General features: G+C 37.3%; 1 protein-coding gene across 9 annotated transcripts in view; it reads left to right on the forward strand.

Annotated features, from left to right (window-relative positions):
• ATP2B2 (ATPase plasma membrane Ca2+ transporting 2) overlaps positions 1–17580 on the forward strand; it is a 388712-nt gene that overhangs the window by 355080 nt on the left and 16052 nt on the right. For 8 of the 9 annotated variants that reach the window (XM_065687047.1, XM_065687048.1, XM_065687049.1 and 5 more), the window contains 4 exons: positions 2499–2712; positions 6070–6281; positions 9411–9518; positions 13276–13458. In XM_065687047.1, the coding sequence (XP_065543119.1) occupies positions 2499–2712; positions 6070–6281; positions 9411–9518; positions 13276–13458 (717 nt within the window). Of the gene's footprint in view, positions 1–2498; positions 2713–6069; positions 6282–9410; positions 9519–13275; positions 13459–15497; positions 15573–17580 lie in introns of those variants that run through there. The other variant, XM_065687056.1, reaches the window with a different exon arrangement.

The raw sequence follows: 17580 nt of genomic DNA on the forward strand, positions 1-17580 counted from the left end.
CAGAAAGTGAGTTAGGAACTAACTAGTTCTAGTCAGTTAGTGACCAAAATGAGAAGAACACTGAATTTGCATCCCACTTGCATAGGCGACTAAAATCTGTAATGGAAGACTAAGCTGATACGTATTTTCCTCAGCTTCCACCAACTAATCAGAAATCAGATAGAGTTGCAGTGGAAATTTCATTCCACTGCCTGCCCAGACTAATGTGTATTTAATGTTTTGGCTTCAGCTTAGAATGAGCTTTCACACTTGACTGAGCAGTGTAGCACTGCCAATAATAGATAATTATTAGGGGCACCATAGCCACACAAGGTGATTGGCAGTGTGAAATGGTGAGAACAAGTTGTTGCCAAAACTGATGACTGCCAACTACAGTTGCGTGATTTAGAGACTGAAATAATCTGCCTCTTCGTTATGCTAGGAATATGTCAGGCTCTGATAGACACCTGAATATTTAACTGTATTTGTTAAGCATAACAGACAAATTCAGTTTTACTGACATAGAAGTCAGCACAGGGAGTGGAAATTCAGCTATTGTAACATTTCAAAGTAGAGAATGTTTCTCTAGAAAAGTTATTAACCAGACAGGTAGAAGTATGACAAGGAAAATTGTTCAGTAGAAACTATGTTTTCTTTTTTCTCTATGTACTGTGCCCTAGCAACAAACTGCTTTTAGTGCAAGTACTCTCCTTGTTTGAGGCATAAGTATTAATAAAAAACAAATGAGGCCTCAATTTGGAACCAAGTTTGTCCTGATTGCTTTCAGGTTTTTAGCCACCTCTAACGACAGAGATGTTTCCTGTTTCTGCAGCTGCATACCAAATGAGTGACTGAACTCTCCACATAAGCCCAGTTAATGCAACACATAACCAAGAGGTCGAATATCTATTTATGCTAATCTTCCCTAATGTAGCCAACCTGTAAAACTTAGGAGGTTGCTTTTCTCCATCCCTTCAAATAAGCCAAAAATTAGGTTTTTTTTTTTTTTAATGAATAAGATGTATCAAAATTTATCTAACTGTAGGGATGTTAAATACATGTTTTCAAGAGGAAATAATGGTTTATCACAAGGGAGAGCTGGAATATAAACCAGACCCACAAGAGACCAAACCAGTTACCATTGTTCTCCGTATGTTCTTGAGATACTGAATTGGCCCTCAGTATTTGACAATATTTCATTAAAAATGACCATTTAACTCTTTGAAAAAAAGGACAGAGTTCATAAGGTGAGTTTATTGGCTTTGATTTGGCTCGTATGCTGGTCCATAGATTTCTTTGCTTCACTATTACAGCAGCATGGTAATGTAATGCATAAAAATAGTGCTCAGATCTTCCAACTCCCACACTGCAGATTAACTCCCTTCCATTATAAGATCTTTCATGCTGATACCTTGTTACTTTTGAGATTCTATTTTTCTAATAAAAAACATCTATCTGAAACAGAGAGCAGACCTTACTAATGCTGCCCATGCTGGGTTCAGTCTAAAAGCATAGGAAGGAGGTTGTTAGATACAGAAGAACCTCCTTCATTCTTCCTGATATGGCTCCTTGAAGAGGTTGCATCTATCATTACAGCTGCCCTAGTGAATTACAAAGCAAAACTCTCTAATAATAATCTTGAGTTCTCTGGAGATCTGTGTTAGTTTGCTTTATTTATTTCCTTTTGGGTTGTTTTAAAAGATCTCAAGTCCTCTGTAATGACCACAGACTCTTGATTTGAGTGAGGAAAGAGCTCCTTCTAGTGGTTGGAGATTTGCTTCAGAAAATTAATACATCCTGACCGGTAGTAATGTTTGAGTTTTTTCTTTCCAGTTCTGGAGTTTCAAATATACTACCCTGTTACCCAGTGAAATAATAAGGAAATCATTATTTTTTCATATTTGATATATTTTAATGAGTTTCAGGGTGTTGGGTTTTTTTTAAACCCAGATATCAGGCATTTTTTTAATTCACTACTGTTTTTAAAAGGTCTTATCCAAGTAAGATGTGTTCACACGTCTCAGGAATTGTTTCATAAATTGTTAATAATTTCAAGCTGTTTCTGACAAAACAGGTCATTTATAGTAAATGGAAACATTACTTTTTAAACTGTTCCAGTATAATTTTTCTTCCAGGAAAGAAACTCCCACTTGTGTTATCTAGTTACCTAAATTCAGCTGGAAACTTCAGCATGATGCATGAAGTAACAGAGGATATTGTAAAATCTGTCATAAAGCATCATGTTATGCTTTATAAGCATTGTGTGATTGTAAATATTCCTGATTTAAGGGACTGAAGAGTAATGATTTATCTTTGCTCAGATGACTATGCTTCCTGTCATACTGGTCTTGCATAAGAAGACAAGAAAGGACATAGTAGGACAGACTAAAGGGATGTGGATTTCAGTGTCCCATCTTCAGCACTGCTGGCATCACACAGGAAGAAATGAAATCCCAGTGAAAGACCTCACAACCATTATTTTTCTAGGAAATATGTAACTTTCCAATTTGTCTCCACAGGACTCTCCTCTGAAAGCTGTACAGATGTTGTGGGTCAATCTCATTATGGACACCTTTGCCTCCCTTGCTTTGGCCACTGAACCTCCCACCGAGGCTCTGTTGCTGAGAAAGCCATATGGCAGGAACAAGCCTCTTATATCCCGTACCATGATGAAGAACATTCTGGGCCATGCTGTGTATCAGCTTACTCTCATATTTACACTTCTTTTTGTCGGTAAGGAAGTTTGTTATGCTTGTTGCTTGGTTTAGAACATGTCAGAAAGCTGTAAATGTAACCACTTAGTGCACATCTATTAAGTGTGTCTTAGTGAAAGAGCTAGAAGAAATGAAGTGTTTAATGGGATCAGAAATAGTAGGGGTAATAGAACACATGCAATAGAGTGATTGAGTCACCTTTCAGTTGTTGTTTCCCCTGGGAATGGCCTCAGTGAGCTTTTCTGCCTCCTAACAAAATCCAGGCTTTGCGAAAAGTTCATGTTAAAATGTAGCATGGGTTTGCATTTTAAGCAGAGTATCTTAGTACTGTGTTATCTGTGTTATTTACTTATCTGTGTCTGTTCTTCTATTCTGAAATTTCCTTTTGAGATTTGTCATCTTTAATAGGGATGTAACAAAAAATTAACAGCAACAATATAAACATAGCAAAAATCAAGATCCATTTTACCAATAGCTGGAGAAGCTCTTATCAGGAGCAAAATGTTTGCCACAGTCAAGGAATAATGCTGATGTTACGTAGTATTGGTAAGCAAGTAATTAGTATTAAGTGATACGAATAACACTCTGTTTTGACATTTAATATCTAGAATGGATATTAAAAGGCTAAAACAAATCTAATTTATGAGATTGCTGGACTCCTCCTCAGGCTTTGCTATCAACAGATGCTTTTCATAAGCTGTATTTTGGAGAGGGGAGGGAAGGAGGAGGAATGTTTCTTGGTGCAGGGACTAGCAGGGTCTAATAATAGATTCTGTTCCTTCACAATAGTAAGTGAACTTTGCTCAAAGGACAGATAATGTTATCAGTTGGGTATTGTGTTCTTGTCACTATGTCATCATCTTTAAATTACATTTGTTCTCTTTCAGATTTTTTTCTTTATGTACTGACTTCCATATAAGCTGCAACTGTAAATTTATGATTCTTAGGAGTTTTTTGAGCTTTGTTCTTGGTAATTCATGTGATATGAATCTTGGAACAAGAACTTCTGTGGACTTTATAGGGAGTTTTAATGGCTTTTTGATAAGTTTTATGGTTTAAATATTTTCTCCTGACCTCTGATGAAAAGAAAACCAGGCTTCTTCCCCCCATTCTAATTATTTCTGTGTGTCTGTGGAAAACCCATGCATACTTTGAAGGATGCAGCACAACCAATTTTCTGATAAGCCTACGAAATAGTCTTTTCCTAACTCCATGAGTCTCAGCTCTGCAGTGAAATAATGTTCTAAATGCAGTATTTTGATAATTAAATTCCAAATTAATGACAATTTTTTTTTTACCAACTAATAGTTTATTTTTTTTTTGTACTTGGTTTCTGTAGAGACCAGTACATCACATTTTGGGTTGTTTTTTTTTTTTCTTTCCATGATGTGGCAATAAATCCATTGTGTTTGAACATACAATAGTGCCTTGAGACATCAGGCACATTGGAAATCCAGAAGTCATTGTCTAGTTCTGTCAAACTGTAGTATTAAAAATAAATCATAACCTCAGCAGCTAGTCATAATAACGTTGATGTACTATAGCGCCTTTCGGAACATTTGGAAATAAAACTAGTTATGGGTCTAACCAATGCCATTCCACAGTAGCAGCATGTTCTGCTTTTACGCTTTTTGAGGGATGCAATGCAATAATAGAGATTTAAGGACAGATATTTTGACTGAGGGAAGAATTATTCATATATTTGTGTTGTGTGTGTACTGAATGAAAGCAAATAGATGTAATATGTGTGCATGTATGTGTGTATGTATCTATAATGGATAAAATTATTGTATCTGTTTTCTTTCATTAATTTTTTCCTTTACTGTTTATATAGAATCATAGAATAGTTCGGGTTGGAAAGGACCTCAAGATCATCCAGTTCCAACCCCCTGCCATGGGCAGGGACACCTCACACTAAACCATCCCACCCAAGGCTTCATCCAACCTGGCCTTGAACACTGCCAGGGATGGAGCACTCACAACCTCCCTGGGCAACCCATTCCAGTGCCTCACCACCCTCACAGTAAAGAACTTCCTCCTTATATCCAATCTAAACTTCCCCTGTTTAAGTTTTAACCCATTACCCCTTGTCCTGTCACTACAGTCCCTGACAAAGAGTTCCTCCCCAGCATCCCTATAGGCTCCCTTCAGATACTGGAAGGCTGCTGTGAGGTCTCCACACAGCCTTCTCTTCTCCAGGCTGAACAGCCCCAACTTCCTCAGCCTATCAAATTACCTGTTATTACTAGCAAATTATTACCTATTCTTCACTGTAGATGCCTCTCTCTGAAAAAGAAACTACATGGCTCTATCTGTCGTTAGGTATATATTTTCCTGGTGATGGAAGAATGATTCTTATGGAAAAATCTATTTGCTTGCCACAGTTCTACATGAGTGTATTATTATCTATCTGATTTTCATTTTCTAACCCAGCTGCAATTGGTGGGTATCTGCAATGGGTTGCCCAGGGAAGTTGTGAATGCTCCATCCCTGGTGGTGTTCAAGCCTTGGGTGACATGGTTTAGTGTGAGGTGTCCCTGCCCATGGCAGAGAGTTTGGAACTAGATGATCTTAAGGTCCTTTCCAACCCTAACTGTTCTATGACTCTGTGACTCTGTGATTGGGCTTTGATCAACGTACTCTACGGAAAGATGTCCTTGCCCATGGCAGGGGGATTGAACTATAGGTGGTCTTTAAAGGTTCCTTCCAAACTAAACCATTCTATGATTCTACAAAGAAAAAGGTCCCTCAGGTGCAAGTATCTTTTCAGAACGTATCTCGGTTTTACTGTTACTCATCTCGTTGTATCTCGCTTTTTTATTGACCAGGTCTAAAAGCAAGTAAAATCATCCAAATAAAGAGCAATGTCTCATGGTGTGCTTGCAAAGCAGACTAGCAGCATGATCAAACCCAAATCCATTCAAAACCATGAATGTTTGTGGGTTTTATCATTAAAATGCTTGAATGCTTGTCAAGAGTTTATGCCATACTGGATTAGCAAATGGGTAAAACCTGCTGAAGAGTGGTTGCTTCTACCTTATGTAGAAAATCACAATCATGGTCTCAGGTGCTTGGTAAATCAGAAAGAATTGACTTAGAATAATTACTACTTGGTTAGAGGAAACGCTCTACTGAAAACTTTGCATAGGTATACTGAGTTAATAGGTAAAAGTCATCATTTGAGAAGCTTGTTGCTCAAGAAGTTTAGGTATCTTGTGCTTACTGGTGTTATAAATTCTGCCTATTATATGTATTAAGTGCAAAAAAGCAAGCTAGTAAAGCAGAGCACAGGAGTCAACTAGCTAAAGCCAACAAGGGAAATAGACATTTGATTAGCTTATTCTAGTGGAAACCTTTATTTTTGTCTTATGCCTAGGTGAGAAAATGTTTAAGATTGACAGTGGGAGGAATGCACCCCTTCACTCTCCTCCTTCAGAACATTACACCATTATCTTCAATACCTTCGTCATGATGCAGCTTTTCAATGAAATCAACGCACGGAAAATCCATGGTGAAAGAAATGTCTTTGATGGCATCTTCAGAAATCCTATTTTTTGCACTATTGTACTCGGTACATTTGCTATTCAGGTAATGATTTGGGCAAGAATTAGTAACTATTCATCAGAAGTGTAACTTTTGTACATGTTCTTTCTTTTTAAATCTAAATGTTGTAAGGGGTACACTTAATAGTAAAGCACCTAGTTTCACATATTTTTTGAATCAATACAAGTGTTAGTAATGGAGTATGTTATGTAGCCATACTAATAGAGCATAAGTTTTGATTGTTTTCAGTAGGTCAATCTTTAAGTTAATCTGAAGATGTGCAATAATAACATCCATTATGATTTTTTGGTCTTGGAACTGTTTTTCTGTAGAAGAAATTATTAAATAGTATATCAATCAATGGCAAAAAAGCATTTTAATTTACTACTCTGTGAATAGATAAATTAGCCTTCAAATAGCTAATGCTGATCTATTCTTCTGAGGTTAAATGCCACCGCCTAATGTTGCTCAGTGTTCTCAGTAATACTGTGCCTTGGCAGTAATTCTTCATGTCCATCTGAAGAGTTTGCTGTCCCAGTCATGTGTGAGCATCATGACAGAAATACACACTTTTCCCAAATAGTTGTAATTTTTCTTCTGTAAGAACTCAGCTTCCTCCTTCCACTCCTGTATCCATCCATTTGCTGACTTCTATCCTGTACTTGATACCACTTGACATTACCTTAGAAGCCTGCTGCAGCCCTCACAGTTGCTTAGGTTTGAGCTATTTCTGTCTCGACATTATTGCTCAGTTCTGCATTGGCATCCTGGAAGCTGTCAGTATTGGGACATTCCTCATGGAAGCAGTAATGAGGAGGGTGGAGCTATTAGAAACTGGGCTATAGTGGTTTGAAACAGCAAAGGGAAAACCACTCAATAAACTAAGTATGGGGAAAAGGACACCAGTGACTCATAGTAGAACTTGACAGTGACGTTCTTTAGCAGCTAGTTTGAAAACATGGGTTTACTAACAGGAACTAAAATGCCTGACAAATTCACACTCATCTCTAATTCTTTCTTTCTTTCTTTCTTTATTTTAATCATGGGTAGTGTTTGAGGATGTTTTCTTAGTTCTAGGCATTATTCTTCAGCTGTCAGGCTGAAGGAAAAGTGTCATGTAGCTGCTAGCCACATTTCTGAATTGGCTGCTGGTTTTGCTCACTCTCTCCTGCTTCCCTAGTAGCTGAAATACTTTCAGTGCACACTTCAAAACACTAGGTTTGAACTCTAACAGTGAATCAAAAAAGACATTGTAACATAAGAGAGGCTGTGACTCCTACTTGCTTTTAAGTCTCTTTTTACAACCAGGTCATGTTTCTTGTGACAGCAGAAGGTTAATCTTTCTGTTTTCCACTTTGTGTATTACGTTGTGGAAATACAGCTTGCATAATGTTGCTTGCTGAAGCAATATCAGGAAAGCATTTGGAATTTTGGCTGTGTGTTTTAATAGCTGGATGCATGAGCCAAGCATCTTATTCTAAACCAAAATGATTGAGGTTAGATTATGTAGATGGATGTGGGAGATTACAGAAGTAGCTTTATTTCATATTGCAAACTTTCTTAGTTCCATATGTATTTACTACGCCTTCTGTGAAGTACAGACTAATGGCTTTGCTATTTCATCTTTGAGTGCAGTAGTTCCATTAACTAATAGTTTAGTTTAGTCCTCCTCCTAAATAAAAGAAATAAGTAGAATGTAACAAGAAATAAGTAGAAATAAAAAAGAAGTAAGTAGAAATAAAAAAAAAAAAATCAGTAGAAATAAAGTAGAAGCAGTGGCCAAATTTTCAAGGTAACAAATATGGAGACTATTAGAATGGCTCCTCAGTAAAGATCAGAAAGTGCTTCTGAGAGAGCTACAACAGCTTGAGAAATAAAGGGGTAGTTACCACTCCTGTCCACAGACAAGCAATAGATTTCTTTTACTTTAAATCCTTTCTCTGCTTTCAGAACCAATAAAGGTTTTTCACAGTGAGGACAGATGGATTAAAACATGCCATACCTGCCATATAGCATTTAGCAATCTCTCAATGTGGACTTGTAATTTCTTGCTTAGAATTTTAGTGTCATAATTCGCAGTTTTTGTTTTGTCTCCTCCTTTTTCCTTAATCTCTCCAATCATTTTCCTCCTTCCTATCTACTGCCTTCCATTCCCTGTCCCTTCCCTCTTCCTGTGTATTTGCACTTCACATGGGTGGATTTGTGTTCATAGTTTGTGTTTATTCACTCACAAAGGGAATCAACCACTTTCTGTATTAGTGTTCCTTTGTGTCTTAGACCGGACTACCACTTTGTGTACTTGTGTTTTGAAGCCTTTAGCAGTCAGTTTAGATCTCTGGCTTGTGATTTCAGCTCCCTAGTTATGCAACAGCACTACTAACAAAAATATCAATAATATCTGACTTTGTCAGCAAAACCTTAACAATCTAACCAGGCCTAGAAACTTGTTCAGGTTCTGTGTGCTGGTTATCCTGCTGCATGGCGTGGGGTTTTCCCCCCCCTCTTTCTCCAACAGCACTAGAGTTGGTATCCCATCATAATAACACATTTATAACAGTATAGTAAAATGTTAATTAGAGGAAAAATCTCTCATGCAGTGGACATTTCAAAATAAACTACTCCAGAATTAACAGATCTCCAGCTGAGAATACTCAGAATCTGGGAGATCACACGGAGACAGTCATTATTTCTTTCTTCTTGGGCATTCCTATATCACTGTTGTTAGGTGTGAGGCTACAGAAGCCTTAGTCTGAACTGTTACGGCTTTTTCTGATCCCTAATACGAAGTGAATAAGTTTGTATGGTTGGATTTTTAGTGACTGAGATTCTGAGGTTTTGCTGGATGGGTTCCCAAACTGTACCTCGGGTAGTCCCACCTACAAGTGCCAAACAACCTATGTGGAATATAAGAGAGCATTTTGCTTTTGGGTGTTTTTTAAATTCAGTCCATTAAACTAAAGGTTGTTTGTAATATGTTTGACTATTCTCCTGGTAAAATATGTTGGAATGAAACCAGCAGAGCTATAATATGCACAAGACAAACTAAAATCTCAAGTAAAATATGGCTGAAAGTTGTTGGGGCTTTTTTGGGGGAGGGAAGTGGTAATTTTTTAGTTTGTTTTGTTTCTTCCCCAGAAAATACTGACCCCCTTTCTTCTCTGCTTTTCTTTGTAGATAGTAATTGTCCAGTTTGGAGGAAAACCATTTAGCTGTTCCCCCCTGCAGCTTGACCAGTGGATGTGGTGTGTATTTATTGGACTAGGAGAACTTGTATGGGGTCAGGTATGCAGAATTCTGTCTTTTATTTTTATAAACCATCAAAGATGTGATATTGCTCATAGTCCTACTATCCTGTTTCCTTGCTCTCTCACAATGCCGCTTGTAGAACACACTGAAATACAGGTGCTCTCTAAGTACTTCGAGAGCAGACAGAGCAATAAGGATAATTTATCCCACTGTTCCTTTTGATTTTTGTTAATTTTTGTATCTTTTCTTTCCCTAAGCAGGGCGTGCTATCACCAAGGTCATCTTCAGTTAGGCTTTTTCAGGAAAGACATATGATTCATAACCTAGTCCTCTAGTCACAAAAAGAGCATAGCAAGGGCCAGTGCATGGTGACCTTTGCTGCAATAGAGTACCCAAGGCAGCACATGTATGTTTAGTTCCAGTTCTCTATCAACCCACTCATTTCCTTGCTGAAACACCCACTCAGCCAGTCCATGATAGCCTTGTTACTGGCGCAAGGCTAAGTCCAGTGCATTTAACACATACCCTCAGTGATCCTCATCCACCTACTTCCCTGCAGGATGGAAGAGCAGATGAAAGAAAAAGGATTTTTTTCCTACAATAGTTGCAGGAAAGTGCAGTTTAATTCATGTGTCACTTTAAAATTCTGCTACAACCTATGTCATCATTAGCTAATATAAACTTACAGAAGAGATGTAAAAGCATGTGTCAATGAGACAAGTTATATGATTAGTTACATATGACTAGAAGTTATAACACATTCACAATCGGTATTGTTAAAATACTACATGATGCTTTTAAGTACAAACACATATAGCAAAGTTAATAACATTAGTTTTTTTCATCTTTGAATACATTATTAATGTATTTAAGCTGATGCCACCTGACACAGTAAAAATGGGAAGTTACGTGTTGCTTCTCAGCTGTGAAGCTACATAGAGATCAGCTAGTTTGCCACTGTGAAGAAACAGGCAAGAAATTGTCAGCTGCAGTTGAATACTCATTTGGTTCTGATGGCATTGTAATGATCAGATGCTAGCTTTCAAATCTAGTTGGCTGTCCTCTTATGGAAAACATCAGTATTTTGGACAACTGGGCCTCAGAGACATGACAGAGTTTAATGCATATGCGGCTGAAAACCACCACTATTAGGTTGTTCTACTGAAGATGGGATTTGCTTTGTGACTTTGCAGGAGGAAGATCTAAAGTCAGTGTGATAATTATTGGAAAGAAAAGATTTGTTTTCAACTGATGGGAAAATGCTCAACTTTGGGAAGGGGGGAAGAAAAGCAGGGAAAAGGAGAAAAATCCTAGCAGGTTTATTAGACCAGCTGTAATAAACTCCCCACAGCCTTCAATCAATGTACTATTTGCCTTCTGAATTTTGTTACACGTGGTTATTACTTGACCACTGAGAACTAAGAATAATATCAGCATCACTTTCCTGTTTAAGGATGGGCATAGTTGCCTGAGCCTTGTTACGAGAGCCTAGCCATCAAATTAAAATTGCTGTTGGAATACCTCAACAATTTTAGTATTGAAAAGACTACATTTTTACATAAAGCAAATACAGAGGGTAAAACTCTTTCCCTTGTGGTGCAGCAGTATTTAGTGACCAGAGAAGAAAAACACAAGCTAAACAAATGCATTTACATCTTTACATGATTTACAGTCTGTGGCAAATCCTCTCTTCATGGAGCTCTACAGTAAGAGAGACTTTTCCTTTAGAAGAGATGCCTCCCCTCCTTCCCAGCTTTTTCTCTTCTGCTATGACTAATCCTAGTTCAGCACGAAACAAACTTGTTATCCCTTTGTTTTATTATTCTCCTGAATGTGCTCTGTTCCTTTGAACCACTAGAACCAATCAAGATTTTCAGGCTTAGATGTTAAAACCAGCACTTTAAAACGTTATTTAAGGTTTTATTTCTAGGAAGCCACTCTTGAGATGCTTTGAGGGACCATTTTCTAAAAGGTGGCCTTCATCTTCTGAAAACCAAGTCTTTCTAAAACATTTCATGTTACAGTCCCAGAATTATTGATCACCTTTTAAAACTGTGAGAATTTTATGGATATTTAGTTTCTTAATCTAAATCCAGTCAATTGAGTCTGCCAGTACGTAAACTGGGCAGGTGTCTGCAGATACGGAAAACAAATGAGCAAACAAAAAGACATGTAAACACCCTAAGAAAAGAATTGGAGCAGAATGTGTCAGCCTGGCTGAGAGAGGTAGTAAAGAAGAAGTATGTTCTATTGCACAGAATCACCACCAAATACAGTTGCTTCTATGTGTACTGTCTTGCAAGTACTTCACCACCATTACTTCCATCAGATACCGAACCCTCCCAGGTAGCTCCTTTCTGTAGAATGCTGGCTTTATAGTGTTTTGAAAGCTGGAAAGCTGGAGTTTCAGTAAGTATTTAAGTGACTAGCACTTACCTTTTCTTTTTAACCCCTGTTCTGTCTTTGCTGGTGTCAGCCAGTTCATTGATTTTCCAAGTCTGCATCTTGTTTTTCCACCCCAAAATGCATTTTAAGAAGGTTCTGTAGTAGTGTTGAAGGTGGTGGGTTTTTTGACATTTCTTTTTTTTTTAAAAGAATATAATTGGAGTTGTGGCTCATGAAGCTCAAGGAGACCCTCACAAACTCAGCAGTTTCTTTTTATCCTGCAAATATCTGGTGCCTCTTCATGTGTATTCACTATATCCAGTCCAGTTTTCCAGAACCGTAAGATATATCCTCACCAGCTTTCCTGCAACTGTTTTTCTCTCCTGTCTTTCACACATTTAGGCTTCAGAGATGTGATTGCTCCATGCTGAAACAAAGACAAACAAAAAAGAAAATTGCAGCACTTTTTTTTTTTTTTTTTTTTTTTTTTTGCTAAATGGATTTAACGGATTTATCTTTGTAGGAAATTTGGGAGTTTTTAAGTGGTCAGTATGCTCCAGGTTGTGTCTTGTTTAAATGGCCATCTGCATGTATTTTTATTTAAGCTGGCAAAAGAAATCAGAACAAAGAGAAAATGGCCCAAGAGAGTCACACTGAATGTGCACATCTTTAAGATTATTGGCTGTCTCCTATAGTAATTATATCCAAGGACCACTTTGGTGGACAAACAGAATGAGAATTGGGGCTGAGTTAATCAGGATTTATTAGTTACAAGGACACAGAGGAAGAGCTAGGTCTGTAAGAAGTCCAACAGGGAGGCAGTGAAACCCACCCCTTTCAAAAACCTCATTTTTGAGAAATGCTGAGAAAAGCATTTCAACTTGCCAAACGAAAGGGAAGCTGAATATAGGAACCAGTGTAGCGTGAGAAGATTTTTAAGCATGAGGTACAACTAATTTTCAGCTCACATTAACATACATTATTGTAAGTCATTAGAAAGTCATTAGTCATACATAACAACATATTGTAAGTCATTAGAAATACCCAAACTCTGGCTGCAGAAGTATCGATCTTGCCAAGATTAAATAACTACCTTCAAATAAAACCACCTTTTTTAAGTCTTTTGAGAAAGGACATTTTTCTCAGCCTCAAACTTACTCCACAGCTGTGGATTGCCAATGTGGTTTAGCTACGCAATTAATGCTAATTGTTTACACAGCAAACTAAGTATTTCTGGACTAAAATGGAGTTGTATAAGTGTAAAGTACTATTGTGAATATGCTTATCTTAGCTTTCCTGGAAGACTATAACTTTCATCAGAATGTCAATGTTCTTTTGCAATGAGCAGATTACTGCACTATGGTTACTGAATGAGGCTTATGTTTTCAGTACTTCTTTGTAATTTTAGGTCATTGCAACCATCCCAACAAGTAGGCTAAAGTTTTTAAAGGAGGCAGGGAGGCTCACTGAGAAGGAGGAAGCCCCTGAGGAAGAACTTAATGAAGATGTTGAAGAAATTGATCATGCAGAGAGAGAACTTCGACGTGGACAAATTCTGTGGTTCAGAGGGCTCAACAGAATCCAAACCCAGGTATGCTAAAAGTAAATGCCCACAAGGTCTAGAAAAAACCCACCCTTAATCTTTGATCAAGGCTAGATAATGTTGTAAGGAAAGCCACAGTGTTTGAGTGTGTGGCTGATGGTACTGGTTAACATCTGAACTGTTTTCAAAGGAGGTGTACATGAAAAAGTAAAAGAGGTGAACTGAACAAAGCGGGGGGGGGGGGGGGTGTGTGTACAGCAGTAGAAATTAAATGGAAGGATTACAAAATGATAATATGCACAAATGGGAATACTTTTCTGAGACTACTGTGAATGGAAATTATTTTTCGACTTCAGGGATGACAGCCCCTAAAATAGCACCACTTGGAATATGCTAGCTGGGACAATGATTAGCAAAATGTTCTGAAGGCTTTCTCATGCAAACTGCTTGATTTTGTCAAAACCTGCTTGTTGCTGCCACTTTTGCAATCACACAGTAAATTGTTGAGTCTAAAGTACAATTTCATTAAAGAAGATGATAATATTTTCTGTTCTGGCACTACCATATATATCTCATGATTAAAAGGAATTGATCTTCTTTCCTATTAGACAATGAAAAATGTTGTTATGGATTTATTTTTAGTAGTAAGGGCCTAAGCATCCATTAAATATTGACATGTATGTGTTGGGTTACTGTGGATGATTTATTAACAAAATATTTATCTTTTTATTTGAACATCCCCCCCACACACCTTTTTGCTAAATGCAAAAAGCTGTGGCATTTTTTAATGTACTATGTATTTGCACTGAATTATGGTGCTAAATATAGTAGAGACGAGGATATCTGGCCAAATACGTCCTGTAGTGCTAAAAAAACTGTGACCTGTTTCACATTTTTCATTGCAGTGCAGTAGCATGTTTTATAACCCTCCAGCGCTCTCTCCTTGATCTTTCTAAGATCAAGTAGTTGTGCCAGCTTGTAGAAGAGAGCAGCTCTGACAGAGATATGTACTTGCCAGCTGTGAATGTCTTACATGATGGTTGCAAGAAGTGAATAACTAAGAAAAATAAAATTTGAAAGAATATTATCTCAGTAGATTTTGATTTTTGTCTTCAAGAAAAATAATACTTTCTGCCTTTCCTCATCTCCAAATTGATCCTTTTTTTTTTTTTTTTTTTTTTTTGGAGAAAGAGGTGCAGCCATGCCTTTAGAAAAAGTGAGGGAGTTAAGTTGAAACTAGGCCAGTTGGGTCTCTTCAGTGCATCCACAGAGAAAAAAATCAAGAGTGTAAAAATTGCCATTAGAGAGATTAAGTGTTTGGGTCAATTCCCAAGGTTCTGTGGTAAGCAATTAAATATGGATCTTCAGCTTTGAGGTTGTATGTCTTGGCTCTGTTGACTCAGGAGCACTCATTATCAGAGAAAATTCAAATTGTCCCTGTAGAAAGGTGACAAACAGGTGCCCAGGTATCTCTATGAAAAGATGACCTCTAAATATGCATTCTTTTCTTCCTGGTGGCTATAGGAAAAGTGTTGTCTGTTGGCATTTCTGTCAGGATATCTTTCTGGTTGTGGTGAGTGTAAACAGCTACAAGCACAAAGAAGCAAATTACATCCTTTCAGTTCTTTTTCTAGTCTAAGAGGTAGCTTTTAGTTTTGCATATCTTTGTCCACTTAATTCACAGATAAATTACTATTCTTTGATGCTATTTAAAATGAAATGAACATGAATAATATTTCTTTGCTAACATCCATCTTCCTAGCTTCCTTTCTGCTCTTAGTTGTAGAAATACCTTCAGTAGGATGTATTATTTCTTTCCTGCCGAGAGGCCTCTGTGATTTTTTTCTTTCATTTTGTTTATTTAGCGACTTTGATTTTTTACATCCATTTCACATCTGTGGAATGATAATGAAAAAAGGAAATGGGCCAACAGATTCAAAAACAGTTCCAAGGTGTCCACTGGAGAGTGATGAACTTATATGCAGGTCAAGTTAAATCTACTGTTGGATGGCCCTTGAGTTGAGCACATTTTGTCGTGCTGTGTGTTGTGGCCCATCCAAATTCATACACTTTACTACATTTCTCAGGAAGCCAGCTAAAGAAGAGTTGATGGAAGAAGATGGGGATGTCTGTAGCATCCTTGGGGAGCTGGAGGATTTGCAAGAATCCTCTGATGTCTAATGCACTTCTGGAGTTGCGGAAGAAGAAGGTAGAGCATCCCCTCACTTTATATACTTAAGGATGACAGTAAGATTAGGAATGAACTGTAGACTTTCTCACGATTAGATTGATCATTCAAATCCTAACGAGACCAGTTTCCGCCATCATATGCTTGTGATGCATATTAGATTATTTTTGCTTGTTTTCTATTCAGTTATTTTTGGGCAGATAGCCACAGAACTCGACAAAAGTCTTCACTCCTGAAACAGTTATACTCTATGATAGGGTTTGTGGGGGTTTTTTTTCCCAGATTTCTGATAGATCTCCCTTTTAATGCTCCAATAAAACCTCATCCAGACTGACAAAAACTGCAGTATAAAGATATTCTTTTCTTTTTATGCACTCTCTTAAACCTGAGGGTTCAAACCTGGACACCAGTGAAAGGATTTCCACTGGTCATTCTTCATACTGAAATGTCAGATGTGTTTCTATGAAGACATGCATTAAAGAAAGGTGTATGAAAATGCACATAACTAAGGCAAAGAGACTGACTTTCTACTTCTAATCTTCATTTTTTGTCTCCTTCATTTAGATATTTTGTTGTCTTATAAATAGACTTCAGGGCTTTTCTGGATGGATATGTGTTTTATTTACTGGATAGCTCTCTTGAAAGGCCACTGACATGAAATTCCGCAAATGACTCATCTAGTTATGCAAGTTTCAGAAAGATAGAAAGGTGGTCTCAAGTTGCATTCAAGGCAGGACTTTCCAACCTCTGCTGCTTTTCAGCATTGTTTTCCAACTCTTTATTGCAGTTCTTACAAATTCTTCATTCTGAAGGAAGAGACAAGACTCATCGTACCATCTTGGCAGGTCTAAGAGCCTTTGGGAAGTTTAGCAGGCAAACCTGTGTAATCTGAGGAACAACCAGAAATCATTGCATCTTTTTTAATCGTATATGTTAAAGTTTCTCGAGTTACCACACATTTGAATATGGAAAAATGGTAAAGTGTGTAGATTTGAAAACTTTTCAAGCTCCATGTCAGATTTTTGCAGTACCAGGCCTGAAGCTTTTCTCTGCTTCATTCATCTTATAATTCAATTTCCTTTATCTGCTTAACATGGGAAATAACTGGCTAGAAATGTTACGAGAATAAAATCAAAACGTGAAAAATATACAGCTGCCATGTTAACTGCTCCTGAAAAATAGATTATTCCTCTTTAGATACTAAAGAATACATGGAGGTGCTGTACTGCATTTTCTTTTCCTTCCTTTCTGCATTAAAACTCTTCTCTTGAACCAGTGCAAACCCAATTAACAATGAGAGTCACTCCTGGCAAGTGGTTTTTAAGTTAGCTATAAACCTAGCACCTCTTTATATGGCTTTCCATAGAGTTTTTAATATAGAAAAAATGGCAGTAGCCCATGGATACTGTTTTGTTTCATGCGAAAAGCTTTTGGTTGGAGATGAGATGAATGAGCCCTGGGTCCTGTTACCACTAATGACGACAGAAATGCTTGCTGACAGTCTGTTCTGTGTTAAACCACAAAAGACTTTTGCAAGGGCTATTCTGCTGCTATAAGATTTCTATTTCTTTTTTTAACTGCTGATCACCAGTATTTTTATTAGCCATGCTACCTCCAAGATTTTCTCCAAAGTCACTCCAAAAATGACTTACTCCAAAGACATCTTTTTGAATATAGTACAGAAAAACAAGAGAGGTGAAAATTCCAACCTGAGAAATAAGCTTCAAATGTAGGACAGCAGGGTTTTTTGTCTCCCTGAAGGCCTATAATCAAAACATGATTCAAACTTCTCATGATGTATGACTTATCATTTACTTTCTCCTTTTTAGCAGCTTGAATTGTTCCAAATTAATGCATTCTTTATTAATTAAGAAGTTAACATCTTAATTTAAAATGCATTATTTTAATATATATATATTTCTGTGAACTCTTTCTTCTTTGTAATTTTCTGGTTTTGGAAGATAAACTTTTAGGCCCAATTC

The sequence above is a fragment of the Lathamus discolor genome, chromosome 7, assembly GCF_037157495.1.
Source record: "Lathamus discolor isolate bLatDis1 chromosome 7, bLatDis1.hap1, whole genome shotgun sequence".
Taxonomy (NCBI): Eukaryota; Metazoa; Chordata; class Aves; order Psittaciformes; family Psittacidae; genus Lathamus; species Lathamus discolor.